Source organism: Protomyctophum parallelum (genome assembly GCF_964188405.1).
Source record: "Protomyctophum parallelum genome assembly, chromosome: 2".
In the NCBI taxonomy this organism is placed as follows: Eukaryota; Metazoa; Chordata; class Actinopteri; order Myctophiformes; family Myctophidae; genus Protomyctophum; species Protomyctophum parallelum.
In genome coordinates, this window is record NC_139699.1 from 55,109,075 (window position 1) to 55,134,001 (window position 24,927).

General features: G+C 43.9%; 1 protein-coding gene across 1 annotated transcript in view; it reads right to left on the reverse strand.

Annotated features, from left to right (window-relative positions):
- The window catches only part of unc13c (unc-13 homolog C (C. elegans)), a gene marked incomplete at both ends in the record, with an annotated part of 309,285 nt that overhangs the window by 260,393 nt on the left and 23,965 nt on the right, over positions 1-24,927 (reverse strand). Inside the window, 3 exons of the mRNA XM_083759363.1 lie at positions 2,257-2,476; positions 13,699-13,752; positions 20,731-20,809. Of these exons, the coding sequence (XP_083615489.1) occupies positions 2,257-2,476; positions 13,699-13,752; positions 20,731-20,809 (353 nt within the window). The remainder of the gene's footprint in view (positions 1-2,256; positions 2,477-13,698; positions 13,753-20,730; positions 20,810-24,927) is intronic.

Below are 24,927 nucleotides of genomic sequence, written 5' to 3' on the forward strand. Positions count from 1 at the left end.
CAATATGACCTCTGGCTGAACTGACAAGACTTGTCTCGTCCATATCTTATCATCTCTTCCTGTGGGGGAAAACCTCATTATATCCCAAAACTATTGCTTTTCAAAGGATTCAAATTCTAAAACGGCAAAAGTAGCAGTAGATCTAATCGCTTCGAGGATCTTCTACTTCTGTGTGATCAAGTAGCTACAGGGCATTCATTTATGACAAAACACAAATAAGATTTGGAGGTATAAGAGGTTTCTGTCCGATATGCATAATAGGCATTATTTTTTTTAGCTTTTGTGCGTTCGCAGGCAACACATAATCAATGTGGAAATCCTGGACCGCGCTTAATCACGGTGCCTGACCCCCATAATTGGCTTGGCAACCGAATCCTGCCAATTTATCCTCTCTGCTTTCCAATGCTCCGTCCAAAACTCTAAATGAATAACACGCAATAAAGAGAGAACCGGCCACCCCCCTCTTTGGAAGGAGAAGCCTGTTACGACTGTACGTACAGTAAAATGAGATGGAGAATCAATGTATACCGTCCAACAGCCGTCCCCATGAAACCCTCAACCACAACACGAGTCTACAAAACAATCAAGCTCCATGCTGTGTATGGAGAGTATGTGTGCAGTGGTGTACATTTACTTAAGTACTCTTCTTAACCCATTCTGACCTGAGATCAGATTCATACGAGGTTTCCACTGGACACACACACACTGGTCTGATGAACCCCATTCTGACCTGAGATCAGATTCTAAAAATGTCAGTCGTTCTTCGATTTTTTTCAAAAATAGCAGACCTACAAGCTCGTAGCGCGCCACTCGGTGGCGCGCTATGAGCTTGTAGATCTGCTATTTTTCAATAGCTAAAGCATAACATGATGCTGACACCAAAATGGGTTCCCGTTCAGAATGGGTTAAGTACAATTTTGAGGTATTTGTACTTAATTGAGTATTTCCAATGTGTTACTGTACTTTTACTTCTACTCCACTACATCTCAGAGTCAAATAGTGTACTTTTAATCCACTACATTTATTTGAACATTAAGTTACTAGCTACTAGATCAGGGGTCCACAAATATTTTTTGAACAAGACCATGGTCCAGTCTCATGCGCACGCAAACCAATTACCAAGGTATACAAACCGGGTTTGTATAGCTCTTTCACTTTCACCAAAAATCCAATTTTGTTTCATTCAACTGAATGTGTGAATGTGAGCCAGTCAGCGCAACATTGTCATCATGACATGCCGGCCCATAATACACACATTAAGAGTGTTAATTGCGTTTCTCGGCATTGATCGAATACAACGGAGAATTCAACTTGCGGTTGCGGTGACTTTTTTTCTTCTCTTTATTCTGTTTATTCTGGGTTTTTTTATGTTTTGTTGTGGCTTTCGCCTTTATTTTATATTCTTTATGGAGGGATAGACAGTATAGGCTGACAGGAAATGGGGAGAGAGATGGGGGGTCACTCCCCCATCTCTCTCCCCATTTCCTGTCGGGATGGGGAGTCGAACCCGCGGCACACTGCCAGACTGGATTACCAGCCAAGGTGCCTGGACCGCTGAGCCACGGCCCAGGCCTTTTCTCCAGGGTCCGCAGAGAGGTGTGCCGCGGCGGTCCAGTCGTGGACCGCGGTCCGCCTGTTGAGGACCACTGTACTAGATTTTGAATATTACTACAAAACATACAGTTACCACTTCTGGTCTATATACATTCTGACCATTTGAAAATAGCCGATCTACAAGCTCACAATGCGTCGCAAATCGCAATGCAACACATTGTGAGCTTGTAGATCGGCTATTTTCAAAATAGTTTTATACGTTTGAATACTCACTTTTGGTACTTTAAGTACATTTTGATGCCAATACTTTTGTCATTTTACTCAAGCATTTTGAATTCCGGACTTTTACTTGTAACAGAGTATAGTTAATTCTACATTGTAATATTGATACTTTTAATTTTTTGGTGTTCGCATCATGTTATGCTTTAGCTATTGAAAAATACCAGATCTACAAGGTCGTAGCACGCCACTCGGTGGCGCGCTACGACCTTGTAGGTCTGCTATTTTTGAAAACTGTCAGGATTTAAGACATTTTTAGAATCTGATCTCAGGGCAAAATGCGTTAAAGAACCACCATTCTTCTGTGCGTTCGAATCTGATCTCAGGTCAGAATGGGTTAAGTAAAATATGTGAGAACTTTTGTTTTCCACCACTGAGAGTGTGACCTCGGGGGAAAATGCACCGAGCTGCCGTCTAACTCACGTTGCAGACAGTCGGCGTTGAGAAGGTCCTGGCACTTCTCGTGGCACTTGACGCCACACTCGGAGCAGCGCATGCCCTGGCGGGCGATGCCCCACAGCAGGCCCTCGCACTCATGGCAGTAGGTGGGCGCGGTGGCCGTCCACACCTCGAAGTTGTGGGGCGTGGTGGACGAGATGGGGTAGATGAGGGCCTGCACGGTCTTCTTGAACACGTGGTGTTTCTGGGGAAGGAAGAAGGAAGGATAATTTATGGAGAGGTGAGTTTTTACGAGACGACCGTATAGCACAGTGCGTATAGAGAGAGGCTGTACGCAATCAGAATATGATTGAACGATGCGTGCGGTCTTGAGCAAGGTATGGTAAGGTTCTTGAGCAAGGTCCCTGAACAACAGACACTAAGAGTGCCAATCGTAACCGAGCAGTCATCAGCTGGGTGATAATTGATAAGGTATTGAGGCCTACTTTCATGACAGAGGGAGAGGGAGAGGGAGAGGGAGAGGGAGAAGGAGAAGGAGAAGGAGAAGGAGAAGGAGAAGGAGAAGAAGAAGAAGAAGAAGAAGAAGAAGAAGAAGAAGAAGAAGAAGAAGAAGAAGAAGAAGAAGAAGAAGAAGAAGAAGAAGAAGAAGAAGAAGAAGAAGAAGAAGAAGAAGAAGAAAGACAGACAGACAGACAGACAGACAGACAGACAGACAGACAGACAGACAGACAGACAGACAGACAGACAGACAGACAGACAGACAGACAGACAGACAGACAGACAGACAGACAGACAGACAGACAGACAGACAGACAGAAGAGTGGAAATAATGAAAATGATGATAAAATGAACCTTGAATGTGTTGCGTTCTAATATGGACAAGGGATCAGTTTTAAGTCAGAGATGGAGAGATGAGCACTTTGATTGCTCTTCACGGACGCTCACTCCCTAGATCTGATCTGGAGACAGAGGTTAAAAAGAAAAGAACAAAAAACTAAACAAAAACAAAAGACTGGGCAATATTCTTGCATCCGCTGAGGGGGGCAGGAAAAGCCAGATGTCATAAAACAAACTTTTTTTTACAGTAGTCTAAAGTAGTACGGCGGACCTAATTCAAAATGATATGTTGCGTCTGCATTCTTAGTGGAGCGATATTTACGATGCAGACACTGCATCTCTACAGTAGAGAGGGATGGCAGTTATCGAAGTACACCACCGCCCCCTCCTTGAATTATCCATTCATCAGCGTATAGCAGGATTTTCCCCAAACAAGTCCCTCTCGTGCAGGGTGCATTATGCACAGTACACCCTCTCCTAAGCGGAACGTGCGCGACACGATGAGCTCACGAGGCCCGATCGTGAATGGCGAGGTCAGCCGCTGTGTGAGTAAATCAGTGTTACGTTGCGTTAAGGTCCAGATTAACAGCCTCTCCCTCCTCGTCTCTAGCTGGCTTTGTTCACGGTGAGTGGTTTACTGTCAAAAGCCTCTCTAAAAAGAAAAGAACGAATACTCTACGGTGCAGGCTGGGCCGCCCTGTGGCTGTCTATAGCCTGACTGCTTACTGTAAAAAGGGAAGCCTCTTCAAACCGAATGCTTTACCGAGGGCTGGTCTCACTGAATAACGGGGGCCGGTCCTTGATGGGAGAATCAATGGGCCGCAGTAAATAAGGCTTTTACAGTGTGTGTTGTGTTGTGTCCGGATGGAGAGAGAGAGAGAGAGAGAGAGAGAGAGAGAGAGGAGGGGGGTACAGCTCAGCCCTGCACAGCAGTGTTCTCTTCTATCGAGTTCTTCCACTCCTCTTCACTTCTGTTCCAACCCCCACTTCTCAAGCCCCATGTGTGCTAACAATGAATTACAGCTCAACAGCACTGCTGGATCCTAAATAACACTACACACACACACACACACACACACACACACACACACACACACACGTGTGTGCGCACACAAATACGCACGCACAAACACACACACACACACGCACGTCACTCACACACAGAGTCGCACACATACTGACAGTCGCACGCGCACACGCACACACACACAAACACACACACACACACACACACACACACACACACACACACACACACACACACACACACACACACACACACACACACACACACACACACACACACACACACACACACACACACACACACACACAGCTGCACGGAAAACACAACAGGGATGATTAAATGACGCCAGATGACAAGGCGAGGGGACAATCTAACAGTGTGGGACCGTGGATGCTCTGAGCCACCGTGGCATATGCCCTATGAATACAGGACAAGGACCTTTAATGAGATATCCAGAGAGAGAGAGAGAGAGAGAGAGAGAGAGAGAGAGAGGCAGACAAATGTTGTAAATTACTTCTGTTTTAATCATGGGAAGATGAGACAGAGCAGATGTACTGCCCCTCCCATGCCAGGAAACCCTTTGCACCAGATTTAAATGTCTCTAACGAGCCTTTCCACAAGTTAGGGTATCGTTGCTGTCGGGGCAGAAACCTGCTATCTCCATATTATCCCATTCTGACCCGAGATCAGATTCTAAAAATGTCTTCCACATCCTGACAGTTTTCATTCCGACCCGAGATCAGATTCTAAAAATGTCTTCCACATCCTGACAGTTTTCATTCTGACCCGAGATCAGATTTAAAAAAAGTCTTCTACGTCAGTCGCTCTTCGATTTAAAAAAGAATTGCAGACCTACAAGCTAGAAGATCTACAAGCTCGTAGCGAGCTTGTAGATCTGCTATTTTTCAATAGCTAAAGCATAACGTAATGCAAACACCAAAAGGGGTTCCCGCCCCCAAAATGTGTTATGCATTTTGTGTGTGTTTTATTTTCGTAAATGAATGCCGTACTAGACGAATTGAGGAACAGTTGTCTGGCTATGCAAGACTACCTATACTTGATATTACTAGAGTGTCGCACAAAAGTATCCAAAATAGCGGATCTACAAGCTCAAAAGGCTGCGTGAATGACATGTTTTGAGCTTGTCAATCTTGATTCGAGTACTGAAAAGTAACAGTTTTGGACATATGGTTTCCCACGACTTGACGTATTTTTTGTCTCTCACAGACACTGTTCATTTTCATGACATTTGTATGTAATGGAGTTTCGAACTGTTGACCAAACCATTTGAGCGATTATAAACATAAACATAATCGATAATTGATCATTAAATTCAATAATCAATTAATAATCGGATCAGCAGCCTAGAAAGCAAATCTTTCCCATCCAAAGGCTCGTGGAAATAGTAACTATAGTTGCTTTTGTTAGAATAGTGATTAGAATAATCACTATAATAATTATTGATAGTAGCAGCCTTAAACAATTTGCCGTGATAAAAGAAAACCAGCATCAAGCTTTGGCTAATTTCGGCACAACTACTGTATGCTCATGATTGCCTTGTTTTGACTGTATTTGTCATATTGATTCTACCGCACAGTGATGGATTGTTAATGAAGCGTGTTGCTGTAGGTGTAAGTGCACTTGCTGTTATGCGTTTGTTTTCTTTGACTACCTGCGTGCCCGGGGACAACAGACGTGACGTGAGCTGATAGCTAACTGGGGTGCAATGACTTTTTTAATGTGTACTTTCTTCTCAATGTCTGTCTCCCTCACTAAGCAGGCAAACAACCATGTTATGTTGTTAACTCAATGTCTGCCAAGGACTTAATTAACTGCTTTTTTTTTAATCAAAGGAGAATTCCATGTTAGAAGGCTTTCTTACCTTTATTTGTAGTTGTTACAGTACGTCCCCACTAAAGAGGTACAGGTGTTATTTTGTGCAAAAGTGCATCATTGGCTATTTCCCCTAATATAACCCATTCTGACCGGGCACCCATTTTGGTGTCAGCATCATGTTATGCTTTAGCTATTGAAAAATAGCAGATCTACAAGCTCATATCGCGCCACCGAGTGGCGCGATACGAGCTTGTAGGTCTGCTATTTTTTGAAAAATCGAAGAACGACTGACATTTCTAGAATCTGATCTCAGGTCAGAATGGGTTCATCAGACCAGTGTGTGTCCGGCGGAAACCTTCGTATGAATCTGATCTCAGGTCAGAATGGGATAAGCTCTCAATGGGGATTGGGTTTTTGTGCTGATTTGCTTATTTCCATTGAAATAAGCGCCCCATAACACTGCATAGCCCCATTCAATTCAATGCAATTCAATGCAATTCAATTCATTGGGGGCTTATGGTAGGGGAAATAGCGCTTTTGCACAAAATATGAGCTTTTGCACAAAATAACACCTGGAGCTCTTTGGTGGGGACAGTAACAACTACAAATAAAGGTAAGAAAGCCTTCTAGCAATTCTCCTTTAAACTCCTTCTTTTATAAGAGCCACTGCTGAGGAAATCAAGGTTCATGAGAGCTGTAAAACATCTCTGTATTTCACCTGTGGCCGGATTGATACTGTTCTGTTCTGCTCCAGGGAAAACCATCAACAATGACCAGCATCAGGACTCAACATAAAACAGTGTTTACTGAATGGAATGCAAATGAATGCAGAAACTAAATGATTGATGACGTTGCGTCAAATTGTCCAAAATGTTCAAGTTTTAAATTGTCGCATTTTTTAACATTATTGATTTATTAGTTTAATAGCCGACACGGCATATCTGCAAGCTTGCAATGCATTGCGCTAATCAATTGCGTAGCATTCTTTTTTACAAAATTGTATGGCGATGTCCTCCTTCACATTCAATAGATCCCGTGATCTTCTGAATATAACAGCTCTAATAACAACCTAAAACATGAACATTGGCTTATATGAAACAAAAGTTGTACTTTAAGCTGGTTTGTATACATACACTCCATTGATGAATGGGGGCCAGTGGGATGGTATACATACACTCCATTGATAAATGGGGGCCAGTGGGATGGTATACATACACTCCATTGATAAATGGGGGCCAGTGGGATGGTATACGCATGTGAATGAAGTGTGCTTCATGTGTCAGTCACATGGACATTAAGTCTGTGGTTAGCCCCTGGAGGCCCTGAGCACTGGGCAGCAGGTTTAACCCATTTTGATGTCTGTTTGAAAATAACAGTTTTCTGAAAAAAGCTATGTTTATGTCAGTCGTTCTTCGATTTTTCAAAAATAGCTAAAGCATTACATAAGGGGTTCCCCCCCCCCCCCCCCCCCCCCCAAATGGGTTAAACCATTTAAACCCGAGACCATTCTACAAATCATGACAGTTTTCTGGAAAAACCTCCGTTTCTAATAGCAGTGGTTCGCAAACTAGTTCATGTCAAGGAGCACAACAATTACATATAATTATAGCCACCGACCCTGATCAGAAAATAATGTTGTCCCAGGGACTCCCCTGCAGAAGTGAAAGTTATGAGTTAAAAACGTTTGCGGTGAAAGCATACCGGTATTCAAAGGTACTCGGCACTCGATCTGCTATTTTTCAACAGCTAAAGTTTATGGTTAAAAGTGGTTAACCCATTTTGGTGTTAGCATTATGATATGCTTTAGCTATTGAAAAATAGCAGACCCACAAGCTCATAGCGCGCCACCGAGTGGCGCGCTACGAGCTTGTAGGTCTGCTATTTTTGAAAGATCGAAGAACGACTGACATAGAAACATGGCTTTTTCAGTAAACTGTCAGGATGTAGAAGACATTTTTTTTTTTAATCTGATCTCAGGTCAAAAATGGGTTAAAAGCTGTCAGGCGACACAGACGTCGTTTGCAGGACGTAATGGTTTAATCTAGCTACGTACAGTATATAGAATCCGACAGCAACTCCTCTCTGCTTTCATCAGCCATATTCCTCTCCGGTTTCTCATGCTGATTCTATAACTGTCATGAGCAACCATCCTCATCCACCTCCGGAGCCTCTGTCCGCACCTCTCATATCTCCATCTATATTAACGGCATCTTCTCCATCCATCCCACCATCCCCCCCCCCCCCCACTGGGGGGAATCAATATGCTGCTGCTTGTGACTGGGCCCGGCCGACACATGCGACACGGATCAGAGGTTGCATTAGAATACCGCCTTCCGTCGGTGCGGAAAAACCTCATATGTCCAAAGCCGTTGTACTTTTCATGGGATTCGAGTTCAAAAGTGGCAAAAGTTATAGCAGATTTACAAGCTCTATAACGCGTGGCTCACGAGTCACGATCTATAGCGCCATGCCACGTTTTTGTCAACGCTGCCAGTAACATGTAAAGTGTGGTGACGATATGTTGAAACAAGGCTCAAGCACTTTATATCCTATAGCACTTTTTCTGAATGTATAGCCTTTCTTATTTTTTTATCTTTGATTCTATACCTGCACTATAGATGCGCCCCAGACCTCTGTTTATGCTATGGTGTCTCATGTCTGTTGTTGTGCTGTATTGTTTGTATTGTTTGTATGTTTTAAACCACTACTCTTGCTGTAAACCTAATTGGCCTTCTGGGACATCATTAAAGACCTTGAACATTGAACCTGAACCTTGTTTCGCGTTCGCAGATCTGCTACTTTTGATGCTTTCGTGTGACGCTGTGGGTATGGGTGAACATGCGAAAAACCCAAAAGGTTAACCCATTCTGAACGGGAACCCATTTTGGTGTTGGCATCATGTCGTGCTTTAGCTATTGAAAAATAGCAGATCTACAAGCTCATATCGCGCCACCGAGTGGCGCGATACGAGCTTGTAGGTCTGCTATTTTTAGAAAAATCGAAGAACGACTGACATTTCTAGAATCTGATCTCAGGTCAGAATGGGTTCGTCAGACCAGTGTGTCCCCGGTGGAAACCTCGTATGAATCTGATCTCAGGTCAGAATGGGTTCGTCAGACCAGTGTGTGTCCCAGTGGAAACCTCGTATGAATCTGATCTCAGGTCAGAATGGGTTAAAGATGGAGTGCCATGGTTTTTTCAAGGTGTTTTTTCAAAAAAGTGTACAGTATTTGTTAAAATGTTGTTTTTATGTGGACACGCCCACCAGTTCATTAAGTATGCCTTTTTTGCCTGGTGGGTGGTGATGGGTGGTGATCCACCTGAACTGAAGCCGCACCCACAGCTGTGGTTGTACGATAAAGGGGGAGCGGTTAGGGGAGGAGATGATATTGTGATGTCACTATATTACTGTTTATTTTTTCTCGTTTGACTCTCAAGGTTTCAGCCTCCAGGAAGAAACCCTAAATACAAAGGGAAGACATCATTGCACATAACAACCACGCCAAGGGCTCTAATGAAGTACTGTCACCTCATAAACACATGCAAAACTAGATCAAATACAAAAAAATCACAGCACCCCATCTTTAAAATATGGAGATAGGAGGTTCCTGGCCGTCAGCAACAATTTCATATTATAATAATAAAAATCACACCCGTGTGAATTGAGGGGCGCTCTTATCATACATCATGCATCATCATACATCACATTCCGTGCTCAGCCAAAAAAAAAAAAAAAAAAAAAACAGGCGCACAAAGCTGGGCATAGGAGAACCCCTCAAAAAATCACACCCATGTGAAGTGAGAGGCGCTCTTATCATCGTACTGTACATCATTATACATCGTCTCATTCTGGCCAATCACAATTTGATTCTACATTGGCCATGTACGCTATTCATTATATGACCAATGCAATCAAACATGAATGTGCATGCATTTGGTGAATTAGTCGACGCCTGACATCACCCATCAGCGTGAGGTATGGATATATGGTGTAGAACAGTGAGCTTTATCAAGCAATGATATACAGCCAATCCCAGGCTATAGCGTACAGGTGGTCTGTCCTTTGATCAGTCTCACAGCTGAAACCAACCGTCATTTATCACCACCTGATTTTACTACGGCAATGAGACCACACAACGCATGGAAAGCCCCCCCCCCCACACACACACACACAGTACACACACACACACACACACACACACACACACACACACACACACACACACACAGTACACACACACACACACACACACACACAACCATTTGTTTCTGCTCTAAAAAACAGAGAGACACACGCACACACGGGCGCACACACACACACACACAGAGAGAGAGAGAGAGAGAGAGAGAGAGAGAGAGAGAGATTACAATTGTCACTAGACCAGCTGAAATGCCACACTTTAGGCATAGATCGTTCGCTTTATCACTTTACTCTCTCTGTCTGTTGACTGACCTAAATTGATGAGTGATACAGAGAGAGAGAGAGAGAGAGAGAGAGAGAGAGAGAGAGAGAGAGAGAGAGAGAGAGATATGAAGTGATACAGAAACAGCAAGACAGAAGGCGAGAGAAAGCTAGAGAGAGATTGAGGCTTGGAGAGAGATCAGATGGCAAGAGGATGAGAGAGAGAGAGAGAGAGAGAGAGAGAGAGAGAGAGAGGCGAAGGGAGGAGGAGGAGGACGGGGGCTGGATTAGTTGGTCTAAAAACATCTGCCCAGTATCACAGCGGACAGTCTATACTGGACATAGCTGACAGGTCAGTGACATTAGTGACACACAGCGGGCACGGTGACCCTCCCTCCATATCTGCAATGCCCACCTCCCCTCCCCTCCCCTCCCCTCCCCTCCCCTCCCCTCCCTCCTCCTCTCCTCCTAAACAGCATATGGTATGAGGTTCCGTCCATGCAGTCCTCTCACATAGGGGATGCGCTCTCGTGGACGTAATGCGTAGAAATAAAAAAACTCTCCCGACATCTGCTCGCCCTACTTAACCACGGTGCAATCTGCAGGCTTTGCCCCCCCCCCCCACATTGCCACCAATCATCAACCACCCTCGCTCATCGCCTCGTCAGTCCCAGCCCACCATCCCCCCCCCCCCCCCCCCTACCACCATCGGGGAAACGTTAAGGACATCAAAACCCCCTAAAGTCCGTGCCGTCCCCTTCAATGGAGGCCCACGGCCCCCTCGACTCGGTTCACAGTCAAGGGAGGCCTCATGTGGCCTTTCTTCAGCCTCCATGCATCATGGCGCCATGCGGGCACACGGGCCGCGCGGAAAAGGCCAAGTCGTGTGTGCGTAAAACAGACAATAAGGCATGCGGACATGTAGACAAACACGTCACACAGAATGGGGCCACGCATGCAGTTGGCCTGCGAGAAACACAAAGAAACTGTTTATTACAGTACATGATGTACACTGTGTGTACTGTCCATGCAGTCGTATATACTGTGCGAGCTTCGCCAGGCTATACTCGGTATAGTCTCTATAGTCTGAAGCTGAGTTGATATGAGGTCCGTTTGTTTTCGTTTCTCTGAGAAATGGCGTCGTGCTATACTTGCTGCTTTGCAAATCATAAGCCTTCCCCATGCAGCACCCGGAGGCAGGAATGGATCGCAATCGTTATTGATGCGGAGAGAGAGAGAGAGAGAGAGAGAGAGAGAGAGATAGAGAGCTTTAGAGGTCAGCACAGGAAAGGAAGAAAGAAAGATCCAGATACTTTGAGCATCGATTGAGATCCTGTTCTCCACGCCGTTGCCCTCTCCTAAAGCAGGGGTTCTCAAACCGTGGGTTGCGAGTTGGAGAGTTTACATATAGTACACATAGTGCATGCATAAACTTTCCTTAATGATTATACCTGGTTTCAGTATTCCTTTCTCTAATATTAAGGTCATTTTTGGAGTCATTGTGTATTGGTGGTGGGGAGGGGGGGCGGGGGTCGCGAGACATGGCCAAAGCATGTACGGGGGTCCCCAGCCAAAAACGTTGAGAACCCCTGATCTAAAGCACCATGTTCAAAACTGATCCCCATAACAATTATTCTCTAAAGCACCATGTTCAAAACTGATCCCCATAACAATTATTCTCTAAAGCACCATGTTCACCACTGTTCTCCATGTGTCTCTAAAGCACCATGTTCACCACTGTTCTCCATGTGTCTCTAAAGCACCATGTCCACCACTGAAGCACGACAACGGCCCTGCTGAAACACTGCCATCTGCACATAAGTACCATGTTGTTCACAATGACACAAACACAAGTATGTTCACTACAGAACATCCAACATCACTAATGAACCGGCAGTGGTGTAACGTAACCAAGTACATTCACTTAAGTATACTGTACCATTCATTGCCAATGGCATTCAATGTTTGCGTTAACACCATTTTTTGTGTGTGCGCAAATCCTCAAAGCTGGACATAGGAGGGGCTATAGGCTAAAAATGTGAGTACTTTTTCCACCACCGCGAATAACCACGGTCACTTCTGAACGCACGCATGGCCATTTGATGTGCTCGTCTCTTCCCGTTCCTTTCTCTCCTGCCTTGTACTCTGACGCCGCGTGACAGAAGGAGAACACAGTGCGGAGACCTCAGAGGCCATCATTCACGGCATCAACCCCGCGTGTAGATTAAGAGGCCGGCCCTATACTGTAAAACTGCACACGCAGGAGAAGCAAGGAAACAAATTAACAAATGAATGAATAAATAAAAGCGTGACGGTTACAGTTATAGGGGGGTGGGGTTTGGGGCGGGGGGGGGGGGGGGGGGTCTCGTTGGATAGTGACGGCCCATTTAAAGAAATAAGGCCGCTGACTAATGCAATGCATCCAATTTTCCTCCCCTGAGGAAGGAGAAGCCTATATACGCGCGGCGTTCCTGGCACTGATCCCATCGCGGTGCATCCATCAAGTACACTATTGCAGGGAGGCAAACCGAGTCTGGAGCTCTGACAGTCTGTCAGCGTTCCAAAGACCCCCCCCCCACCCCCCACAACCAACCCGCTCCCTCTCCTCCCTCTCCTCCCTCTCCTCCCTCCCTCTCCTCCCTCGCTCCCACCCGCCCACACAGAGCAGTACAGTGCGTGTCCTGACACAACCTCTTATTAGCTCTGTCCCCAGCCGTCCATCCATCCTTATACTTATACTTCCACCCACCCATATTATGATATGGAAGCAAAGATTGAGTTTTTTTCTTTTTTGTTAAACGTTCACTGTGGGAAAGAATACATATTCAAAGATTTGCAACCCTGTTTTCATGGTTTTTCAAAAATAGCAGATCTCTACAAGCTTGTATGTAGATCATTATTTCAATGGCTATATAAATGTCAAATAATGGTTAAAGTGGTCAAACGCTAAGATGCTCATCCATCCATCCATTCATCCATGCGTGCATACTTCCACCCACCCACCGACATCGCCCAACCCACCACCCCCCCCCCCCCCCCCCCCCTGCGTCTCATCTTGCCAAGACTCCCTCCCTCCCCGAATTGGAGACAGAGAACATTGAATTAGAGTCTCCTTCAGCAGCCTCCCCCCATGCAGTATAGTATCTATCCCTCCGTTCCGCCTCCGCTGCATATGAGGGCCTTGGCCTCCATTACAGCAGTGTGTGTGTGTGTGTGTGTGTGTGTGTGTGTGTGTCTGTGTGTGCGTGCGTGTGTGCGCGTGTGCGTGCGTGCGTGTGTGTCTGCGTGTGTTATACAACAACAGAGGCAGTATAGGCAGCCGGGCATGGACAGTAGTGCAGGTTCACACAGCAGAGCCACTCACCAGGTCTTCGTTATTCAGGGTGGAGCGGTTCACCAGAGCGAACGAGATGCCTGCCTTTCGAGCAGTGAGGGTCTGGGCGGGGTGGGGCGAGCAGAGAGAGAGAGAGAGAGAGAGAGAGAGAGAGGAAAATGTCAACAGCTGAAATCCACCCACATCATTATGCCCATCAGCGGTGCTAAATGAATTTACACATGGTACTGTAAGACTCTCTGCAAGAGACCACGCAAGTCAACACATAGAATTTAACAGCCTGTAAAAGCACTATGAATAATTTAGTGAGGGAGGGAGGGAGAGAGAGAGGGGGGTGTGGAAGAAATAAATAAATAAATGAAAGTATCGGTGAAAGTATCTGTGAAAGGGAACGGAAAATGCATCCGGAGTGATATGCAATATGAAAGCAACACTCTTATCTTGAAGTTTGCGCCCTGGACCTCTATGCTGTGTCAGGTTGTTTATATGGGGAGTAATGTGATGCTATGGGGGGTGAGATGGTATGAGAGGAGAGTCATGAGACAGGTCTATGTTAGATCCATGGACACAGGCCGACACATGCTGACTGCATGCGTCTGTCTGTGTAAAAACAGCATCCACACATCATTGTAGGGGGGGGGGGGGGGGGGGAGGGAGAGAGAGAGAGAGAGAGAGAGAGAGAGAGAGAGAGAGAGAGAGAGAGAGAGAACTCACCAAGGCCTGTGCGTTCCAGAAAGCCGTGGAAAAGAGCATGAGGGGAAACAAGAGATTGCGTTAGGGATCAGCTTTGGGGGACGAAGGGTCCTGAGAAACAGTGAAGCGGTTTAAAGAAAAAGAGTGACAAAATAATTTATCCATACTGAGTGCATAGGTGTCTCGACTGCCATGCATGACTGCTGCGTTGGCGCATCAGAAAGCACTATATATAGACAGGTTGTGCTGCTCGCCGGCGAGACATTATACAGTCCTTATATATAAGTCACGACGAGTGCCATTCATGCATCAAAGTGTTGCTAATGGGCTCTATGCGCACACACACACACACACGCCATTTTGGAAAGAACTCGGGCCCCATTCCCTATACTTCCGTCACAGGTGTTACCGCTGACACTAATGAAGGCTCTGTTCCATTCCGGTCAAACGGAGTCAGCGTGCTGCTCGCTGGAAACACTCTGCGACACCAGTGGGTCTCAAAGTGTCCTTGAGTGGGTTTCCAAATGGCCCCCCCGCGTATACGGGTGTGTAACACTGAGAGTGTGAAAATGGAACCGAATGGATCTGTACGTACGGGTCCATTTGGTACACTCTCAGAGTCATGATGGGGGTCCTTGAAATTAAAAAAAAAAAGTTTGAGAAACACTGCACAATAATGGAACAGAGTCTTAATTAGTATCATCGGTAACACCTGTGAAGAAAGTATATATATATTAGGGCTGTCCCCGACTAAGGATTTGTATAGTCGACTGATAGATGAATAAATTTGCTGTTTTTTTTTGCCCCAAATTTTTTTATATAAAAATACAATATTTACAAAAATATACAAAAATATTGTATTATTCCACTAGGTCTGTGGGGGACATAAACACATTTGAACATTCTGACTGTTCAAATCTTTTTTTTTAACAACTGAGAGGCTTGTCATTAGCCAGATTGAGCACAGCAGGTGAGATTGAGATTCTGGAGTCTATCAGGCCAGCGCACTGTGCGATTCAAGTCACAGGCAGTGGCACATTGCCACACAGGCAGACACACTCCACATGCACATTGGAGATTCAGAATGTTCAAATGTGTTTATGTCCCCCACAGACCTAGTGGAATAATACAATATTTTTGTATGTTTTTGTAAATATTGTATTTTTATATACAACTTTTTGGGGCAAAAAAAAAAGAAAAAAAAAAGATTTTTTTTCTTTTTTTGATGAACATCGACTAAGAGGTGGTCAGTCGACTGAGACCCGTTCCGATCGATTAGTCGACTATTCGACTAATCGAGGTCAGCCCTAATATATAGGGACGCAGCCCGGAAGTAGGAAGAGATATTCTGTGTGCAGCATAATAGCCCATTTGCAGTCATGCTTGGCACTTTTCATATCTGGTCCCATGTTTTGGTGTGACGCACGTGGTATACGGTATACATTCTATACAGTCGTCTGCCCTGCACAGTGCAGTACGTGTGTGACGCATACGGGGGCCTCTAGAGCGCGAGACAATGCACACTCATGTATGGGTGAAGCCGGCTGACGACTCACAATCAGGACACTGTGACTCACACGCACAACACACATGTAACACGGACGCACACACACACACAGACACACACACACACACACACACACACACACGTTTACATAGACATATATTCACACGTTTACGGTGTACACACACGCACACGCGCACACACACACGCACACGCGCACACACACACACACACACACACACACACACACACACACACACACACACACACACACACACACGCACGCTACTGTAGCTACTATGTTCTTCTCCATTGAGCCTGGGTGGGTGACCGCAGAGATAGAGAGGGAAATAGATAGACACTTATCCCATTCTATAGTAGCGGTTTGGTTATGTAACGGGGAGGATAATGGGTGACAGCTGACGATAATAGTAGGATCGGTTCTTTACCACAACGACCCTCTTGGCTTTGTGCAGCCCGGCTATATGGTAAAGATCCATGGAGGAGAGGCCATGGAGCAGCCCGGCTATGGTAAAGATCCATGGAGGAGAGGCCATGGAGCAAAGATCTATGGGACTCTACATGATCTGTGTGTGAGCGTCGATGTTTCAAGTTCAAGTATAACATGCAAAGTAGCACGGCTGACATTGCTGCAGGCAAATTACAGTCATGTCCCTGTGTGTCCAGATGGTATACCAAGTATATATCCATAAGTGCTTTATTTTTTTAAAATCAATTATCAACAGGTTTTGGTTTTTTTTGTTTCGCTTTTGTTTGCACGGGGTTCTTTTTTTTTTTTTTTTTTTTTTTACAAACGATAGGAACCCTCTCGTCATCATCAGAACGCTGCTGCTGCCTTGAAGCAATCGCACAGCAAAATGTGGGGGGGGGACGGAAGGAGAGGCATGAAGAAAGAAAAGGACCAATTAAAGATCGATCGAAAAGAAATCTACTGACTTCATCCCCCCAGGTGTAAAAGGCTTTGCTCGGGTGGTCGCCTTTACACGATTTAAAAGCCTCACACAGTTAAATCACAAAGTCAATGAAGTCCTCCCATATATTTTTGGGTTGAGTTGTCAACATTTCGTGTTCAAGTTCAAGTTCATGTTTAAGCACCCGCCGAACAGAGGCACAGCAACGATATTTAACCACATGAACCCTTAGCGTACCCTATTATGGCCACGGCAAAAGCATATCAGACCTGCCGTACAAGCTCCCAAAGCGCTGCCACAACGCAATGCATTGTGAGCTTGCAGATCAGCTATTTTCAGGCTAAGAAATTTGCTGTATAGAGCAGTGGTTTTTCACCCGGTGGTCCATGAGGGGGGTTTCCGGAGAGTTGGTAACCAAATGGACCCTTATAGATATTTAACTCTTGAGAGTGTATAATAATGAAACCAAAAATGGGTCCATTTGGGTTTCATCGTCCACTCTCAATAGTTACGTTATTGTTAAACATCGGCATTACTTAACCCATTCTGACCGGGCACCCATTTTGGTGTCGGCATCATGTTATGCTTTAGCTATTGAAAAATAGCAGATCCACAAGCTCATATCGCGCCACCGAGTGGCGCGATACGAGCTTGTAGGTCTGCTATTTTTGAAAAATCGAAGACACTTTTAGAATCTGATCTCAGGTCAGAATGGGTTAATTTTCAAGAAGTCTACACAATTAGAGAATGTAAGAAGAATTGATATTGTGATCGTTTGCCTGTTATCTCTCCTATGGTGCCAACATAAATACAGCATGGAATTGTGGACAAAATATTCAAAGCCTTGCGTTTGAGAAGCTTAATGTCATCAAATGGTTTTCCGTGGCTCAAATACCAAATAAATAATGGGCCTTGACGCATGAAAAAGGTTGAAAACCACTGCTGTAGAGGGGGAAAAGGAGAGGGACCAAGTGTAGACCCCTGGTGTACCCCGATCAGTGAAGTATAATGGTTTAAGTGGTTAAATAATGTCAAGCGTCAGTGAGGCTGAAATCTGACAACTCACTGAAAAATATCACCCATAGCTGTTATGGGTCTATGTATAAGAATAGCAAATATACACGCAAAGGAAAAAAAAGAAAAAGAAAATTAAATAATAATTGAAAAAGAAAACAACGACAACCCATACTTACCAAGACATTGTTGGTTATTAATTTCATGAGAGATATGGACAAATAGGCAGCATCAACTCATGTTGTTCACTGTCATATTAAACATTCATCAGCAGGCTACATGTAATGCTACATCAAGGTGCTTTATCATTCGCCATTGACAATGCATTTAGTCAAAGTCTCATTTAAAAAAAAAACAGTTTCCTTAGATTCTGTATGGACAGGAAGTCCAGTCAATTTGTTCACTTTAAAACAGGCTGTCAAGAGGCTACTACTTCAGTCTTACTTTCATTCTACATGAGGACAAACGGCAAACAAACACTGACAAGACACACAATACAATAACAAACAGACAGATATAAAATGGTTATAAACAGACACCAGGAATAATGACATCGGACAGACTAGGTTGCGTCAGCACTCCGCGGGAATGAGGACTGCGTATATGGATGTGTGTGTGCGTGCGTGCGTTCGAGCGAGCGTGTGTGTGTGTGTGTGTCACACACACACACACACACGCGCGCGCGCGTGTCTGCATGCACTTGGACTCGACTGGTACAGTATACTGCAGTGCATTGCGAATAGAGCTGTCGTTCTATGTGTGGAATACATTATAATAACACATTCTGTTGCATTAAAAACAAACATCAGCGTGACACTCCGCGACCTAAACGCTCCCCCCCCCCCCCCCCTAAAGCGTTTCATTATAGGCATAATAGGCGTTGGCTCTTGTGATTCACGGCAGCAGCCTCGAGCTTTGGGTTCTTTTGCCGGTTTGGTCCGGTCAATGTTATCGCCCATTAATCTCCATCACCTCTATTAGTTGCATATTGAGCGGAGTTCGTTTTCCTTTGTTTTTTGGGGGTTTCATGAAGACATTTTGCATTTGAGATTACACATCCTCTCTCTCTCCTCCGGCCGAAGCTCATTATCGCTCTAATAACTCCAATAGTCTCTTTTGTTCCCTTGCTTTGGTTGTCTCGAGTTGCGTCTGATGAAATAATTAGTGCCATTATTGCATTGGGGGGGGGGGGGGGGGGGGGGGGGGGTATATAACCTCGCGTCACCAGGCTTTCCACCTCGGAAGAAAGCTTGGTCTGTGTTACTAAAATCGCCGCGTGATCCAGGTCGGGTGAGCGGATGATATCGTTACAATCATGTTGTAGTCATAGTTTTGTAGTCATCAGGATGATATCGTTACAATCATGTTGTAGTGATTGTTTTGTAGTCATCAGGATGATATCGTTACGTCATGTTGTAGTCATTGTTTTGTAGTCATCAGGATGATATCGTTACGTCATGTTGTAGTCATTGTTTTGTAGTCATCAGGATGATATCGTTACGTCATGTTGTAGTGATTGTTTTGTAGTCATCAGGATGATATCGTTACAATCATGTTGTAGTCATTGTTTTGTAGTCATCAGGATGATATCGTTACAATCATGTTGTAGTGATTGTTTTGTAGTCATCAGGATGATATCGTTACAATCATGTTGTAGTCATTGTTTTGTAGTCATCAGGATGATATCGTTACAATCATGTTGTAGTCATTGTTTTGTAGTCATCAGGATGATATCGTTACAATCATGTTGTGGTCATTGTTTTGTAGTCATCAGGATGATATCGTTACAATCATGTTGTAGTCATTGTTTTGTAAGTCATCAGGATGATATCGTTACGTCATGTTGTAGTCATTGTTTTGTAGTCATCAGGATGATATCGTTACAATCATGTTGTAGTCATTGTTTTGTAGTCATCAGGATGATATCGTTACAATCATGTTGTAGTCATTGTTTTGTAGTCATCAGGATGATATCGTTACAATCATGTTGTAGTCATTGTTTTGTAGTCATCAGGATGATATCGTTACAATCATGTTGTAGTGATTGTTTTGTAGTCATCAGGATGATATCGTTACAATCATGTTGTAGTCATTGTTTTGTAGTCATCAGGATGATATCGTTACAATCATGGTGTAGTCATTGTTTTGTAGTCATCAGGATGATATCGTTACAATCATGTTGTAGTCATTGTTTTGTAGTCATCAGGATGATATCGTTACAATCATGTTGTAGTCATTGTTTTGTAGTCATCAGGATAATATCGTTACATCATGTTGTAGTCATTGTTTTGTAGTCATCAGGATGATATCGTTACAATCATGTTGTAGTCATTGCTTTGTAGTCATCAGGATGATATCGTTACAATCATGTTGTAGTCATTGTTTTGTAGTCATCAGGATGATATCGTTACAATCATGTTGTAGTCATTGTTTTGTAGTCATCAGGATGATATCGTTACAATCATGTTGTAGTCATTGTTTTGTAGTCATCAGGATGATATCGTTACAATCATGTTGTAGTCATTGTTTTGTAGTCATCAGTGACGGGAAACTCTCAATCTGGAACTTTCCTTTCCCTTCAAACCGGAAGAATAAAAAAAAACCTTCCCCAATAAAAGTGTGACTATAGTTCTCTCGTATAGCCTCCGGCTTTTATTGGGGGAAAAATTGCCTCAGGAAGTTCCAGATTGACGGTTTCCGGGCCTGATGACTACACAGAACAATGACTACAACATGACGTCACGATATCATCCGCTCCTGACCTGGATCATGAACCCAAAAAGGAACCGTTCCCCCCCCACACACACAGCAGCGTTCCGTGGGCGACGTGCGGTGGCCGGTGGCGGGCCGGCCGGGGCCATGCCTGGGCTATAGATTGGACATAAATCACACATAACCTTGTTGCAGTAGATAACTCACCAGGTCTCGCACAATAGGCACTGTCCTCAGGCGGCGTAAATCTGGCATGCTGTCAATACCATAAAGAATGCTGCCAGCCCTGTAGGGGAGCAGACAGATTTAGGGTGTATTAATATCATAATAATGCCGCGCCGGGGGAGACATTACCACGCTGAAAGGGAGCCTTGATTTACGCCGGTGGTAAACATCATGGATCACACACCTCTTCCACAACCTGTCTGAGCCACCTTTCTCCCCTCTCTCTCTTTCCGCCGTGGCCGCCGTGATGGCGACCTACATACTGATCTGTGATCTGTTCTTATCGTCTCACTCTCAGCGGTGTATAGGTACGTTTACCTGAGTACGGCACTTAACCCATTCTGACCCGAGATCAGATTCTAAAAAAAAAATCTTCTACGTCCACGACAGTTTTCTTAAAAAAAGCTATGTTTCTTCGATTAAAAAAAAATAGCAGACCTACAAGCTCGCAGCGCGCCACTCGGTGGCGCGCTGTGAGCTTGTAGATCTGCTATTTTTCAATAGCTAAAGCATGACATGATGCTAACACCAAAAGGGGTTCCCGCGCAAAATGCGGCAAATATTGCACTTTTACACCACTACAGAACATTTTATTTGGAAACTTTAGTTACTAGTTAGTTTACTTTGTAGATTTTCATTATTATTGCAAAACACCACATCAGCCCTATACACATTTTGGCTATTTTCAAAAGATTCTTATCAATTTGAAAACTTGAAATGAAACATTCTGCATAAAGGGTGTACTTTCTACTTTTGGTACTTTAAGTACATTTCCATACCAATACTTTTGTACTATATGACTCACGTCCGGACTTTTACTTGCAGCGGAGTATATTCTACATTGCCATATTGATACTTTTACTTTTGGTGTTTTTTAAACATTGTTATAATTTAGCTATTGAAAAATAGCAGATCTACAAGCTCATAGCGCGCCACCGAGTGGCGCGCTACGAGCTTGTAGGTCTGCTATTTTTGAAAAATCGTGAAAACATTCATTTCAGAAAACTGGAGGATTTAGAAGATTTTATTTTTATTTTGGGGTCAGGCCTAAATGGGTTAAGTAAGATACCTTCTCTTTTAGAGACTGTTGCGGTCTGTAGTCGTATTATAACCCATCTCTGTTTCTAGGTCCCTATACCAGCAACCCGCATGCACACCAGAGTGGCACTGACGATGATGCAACAGACAGTAACCAGCATCACAACAGTGACAGTAAGCCAACAGTCAGCCAGTGACTAAACAACTGGAGAATCCTATAGGGTCTACTGTATGCTATAGACCAGTGGTCCGTGGACCATTAAAGATATTTAACTCTTGAGAGTGTAACATGAAAGCAAATGGACCAGTTATTTATGGGTCCATTTGGCTTAACCCTCTAATTAACCCGCATTAATTTCTACTTGCAAAAAATAGATTTCAACCTTACTACTACTTTGTACTACTAGGAGTAAGACTAAATAATATGTTAAAAAAAATAAAAAAAAATAAAGTTTGATGAGAAATTTATAATAATTATATAATAATTATACAATAATATAATAAATTAATAATTTACATTTGGGGGATATCTTTCACAATAATGAATAAAACATGTTCTAGACATTCTAATGATAACGAAAAAAACATATATTACAATTACTGTACCTACTTTTATTAGGGTAAAGGTCAAAAGTCTTAGGTTCAAATTTTTTCAAGACATTGAGTCCAGACATTTTTAATTTGTGTGAATTTCAGCCTCTGTGGGGGGTATTTATATGCAAATATCATGACCAGTGGCATTGAAATGGCATTGCAATGAACATCACTGATGACGTTTAGGTGAAAAAAGAAAAAAAGAAAAAAAAAAAAAAGTATTTAATAAAAATAAAAATGTTGCGCTCCTCAGGAGTTAAATTACTGTTAGACATCTGGCATTGATACATTTAAAAGAAGTCTACACAATTACAGAATGTAGAAGAAGCTGTTATTTGGATCGTGAACAACATCTTATCCAATGATGTTTCTCTTCGGGATTAAAATTTGAATGTAGCAAGAGTAGCAGTACAAACTCAAAAGGTGTCACTTCTACCTCGCACTTGGAGATCGCAGATCTGCAACTAACACGCTAGTTGAGAGTAGGGTTGTCCCGATCCGATCGCGTGATCGGACGAAATAGGGGCCGATCACGTCATTTTCAAATGATCACAATTGGGATCGGGAGCAATAAATGTGATCGGGACATAGTAGTATCAATATTACATACATGTCATGATATTAGACTGGATATTTTCTTTGATTTTGTTTTATTTCACTATTGTGATATGGCCTAAGTGTTATAAATATCGGATCGGTTAACCCATTTTGGTCGGGAACCCGTTTTGGTGTTAGCATTACGTCGTGCTTTAGCTATTGAAAAATAGCAGATCTACAAGCTCATAGCGCGCCACTACGATCTTGTAGGTCTGCTATTTTCGAAACATTGACATAGAAGACATTTTTTAGAATCTGATCTCAGGTCAGAATGGGTTAAGATCGGTATCAGCGGGATACTCAAAATCAAATGATCGGAAATCGGATCGGGAGCAAAGAAGTGTGAGCGGGACGTCCCTATAGTGGAGAGCGTCCCGCAGTGTGGTATCTCAGCTGTAGGTGTGGCAACGTCGGTGTAACAGCCGAAATCCACCGGATTACAGCACTAGGCTGTGACACAAAGAGCCATGGAAGAAAACCAGCCCCGACACCCTCCAGGCCGTCTGTGATGAAACTTTAGTATCACCAGAGAGGCTCAGGAGATTATTCCAGAGCCCCACACCATGTCCTCCACCACACGCCGGCACCACCGGCCCCTTGATCCCCTCAGGCGGATGTTTCAGTCGCCCAGTGCCGCTCAACTGCTTAAAGAACTCTGTCGCAACCCACTTACCCAATTAAACATATTTGCCTTTTTGATTTACTATTTTTGAAAAACTTAAACATACCTTCAAATACTTCAAAAAATGTTTTTTTTTTCTTTTTTTCAAAATAGAAAGAAAGAAAAGAAAAACAAGGCAAAGAAGTTTAGGGATAAGTAAGGCGAAATACAGACGAAAATAGAGCCCCATGTGTCCATGGGACAATCATCTGTGATCTTGATGAATTCATGTGAATTGTATTCATCGTTGTGGGATCTTTCTTTGTTTTTTTTTGTTTCTTTCTGTCTTTTGCTGCGTTCACACGGGCAGATACAAAGATACAGTCTACCATTCATTGTCAATGGAAGCCAGCGACATGAAGATGCAAAGATGCATCCAACGTTTGTAGCTGCTGCAAAAGCCACAAAGCAACAACGTTGAGTTGGTTTCAACATCAGATACAAAGATACAAAGCCCTTGCATCTTTGTATCTTTTTCATCTGACCGTGTGAACGCAGCATTTCTTCCTTCCTTCCCTCAATTCCAGCCCTCACTCTTTGGGCATGGCATTAACACTCGCACGACTGGAGTCACTGATTCCCAGAACTCCCCTGTGGGGCGACTGTGGCTCAGGAGGTATAGAGAGCAGGTCGTCCAATGATCCACGGGTCGGCGGTTGGAATCCCAGCTCCCAGACGTGTAGAGACAGCTGGAATCCCAGATGACTACATGTCGAAGTGTCCTCGGGCAAGACACTGAAACCCAAATTGCTCCCGATGTGTGCTACCTTGCATGGCTTCCGCCTGCAATCGGTGTATGAATGTGTGAATGCAATGCACTATGTAAAGCGCCTTGGATAAAGGAGCTATATGAATGCACCATTTACCATTTGCCCTACATACCTCCTGTCTGCTGAGCATGTAACAAATCATTTCAAAAATACCTTTCTTTCCTTTCCTGTGATGTTATTGGCTACTGCCCCCCCCCCCCCCCGTTGAACAACGGGTTGTCTGGAGGTGTGAAGTGGGCGAAGTAGGGACCAAAAAATGAATAGGCAGGGATGGTATAAGTAATGCCTAAATTCATATTTAGAAAATGTTTCAGATGAAAAAAAAAAAAAAAAAAAAAAAAACAGAGATGATTTGAATCGAATATTTTTAGGAAAAGTCATGGAAGGGGGGGTCAAAAATGGGTCAAAAGACCTCACAGACATTCTAGTGTGAAAGGCTCCATTTCCCTCCGTCCCTCCCTCCCTCCCTCCCCTTCATTTCAGTCCCCTCCGTCTCCCTGGAGAGCCATAAACGTGATG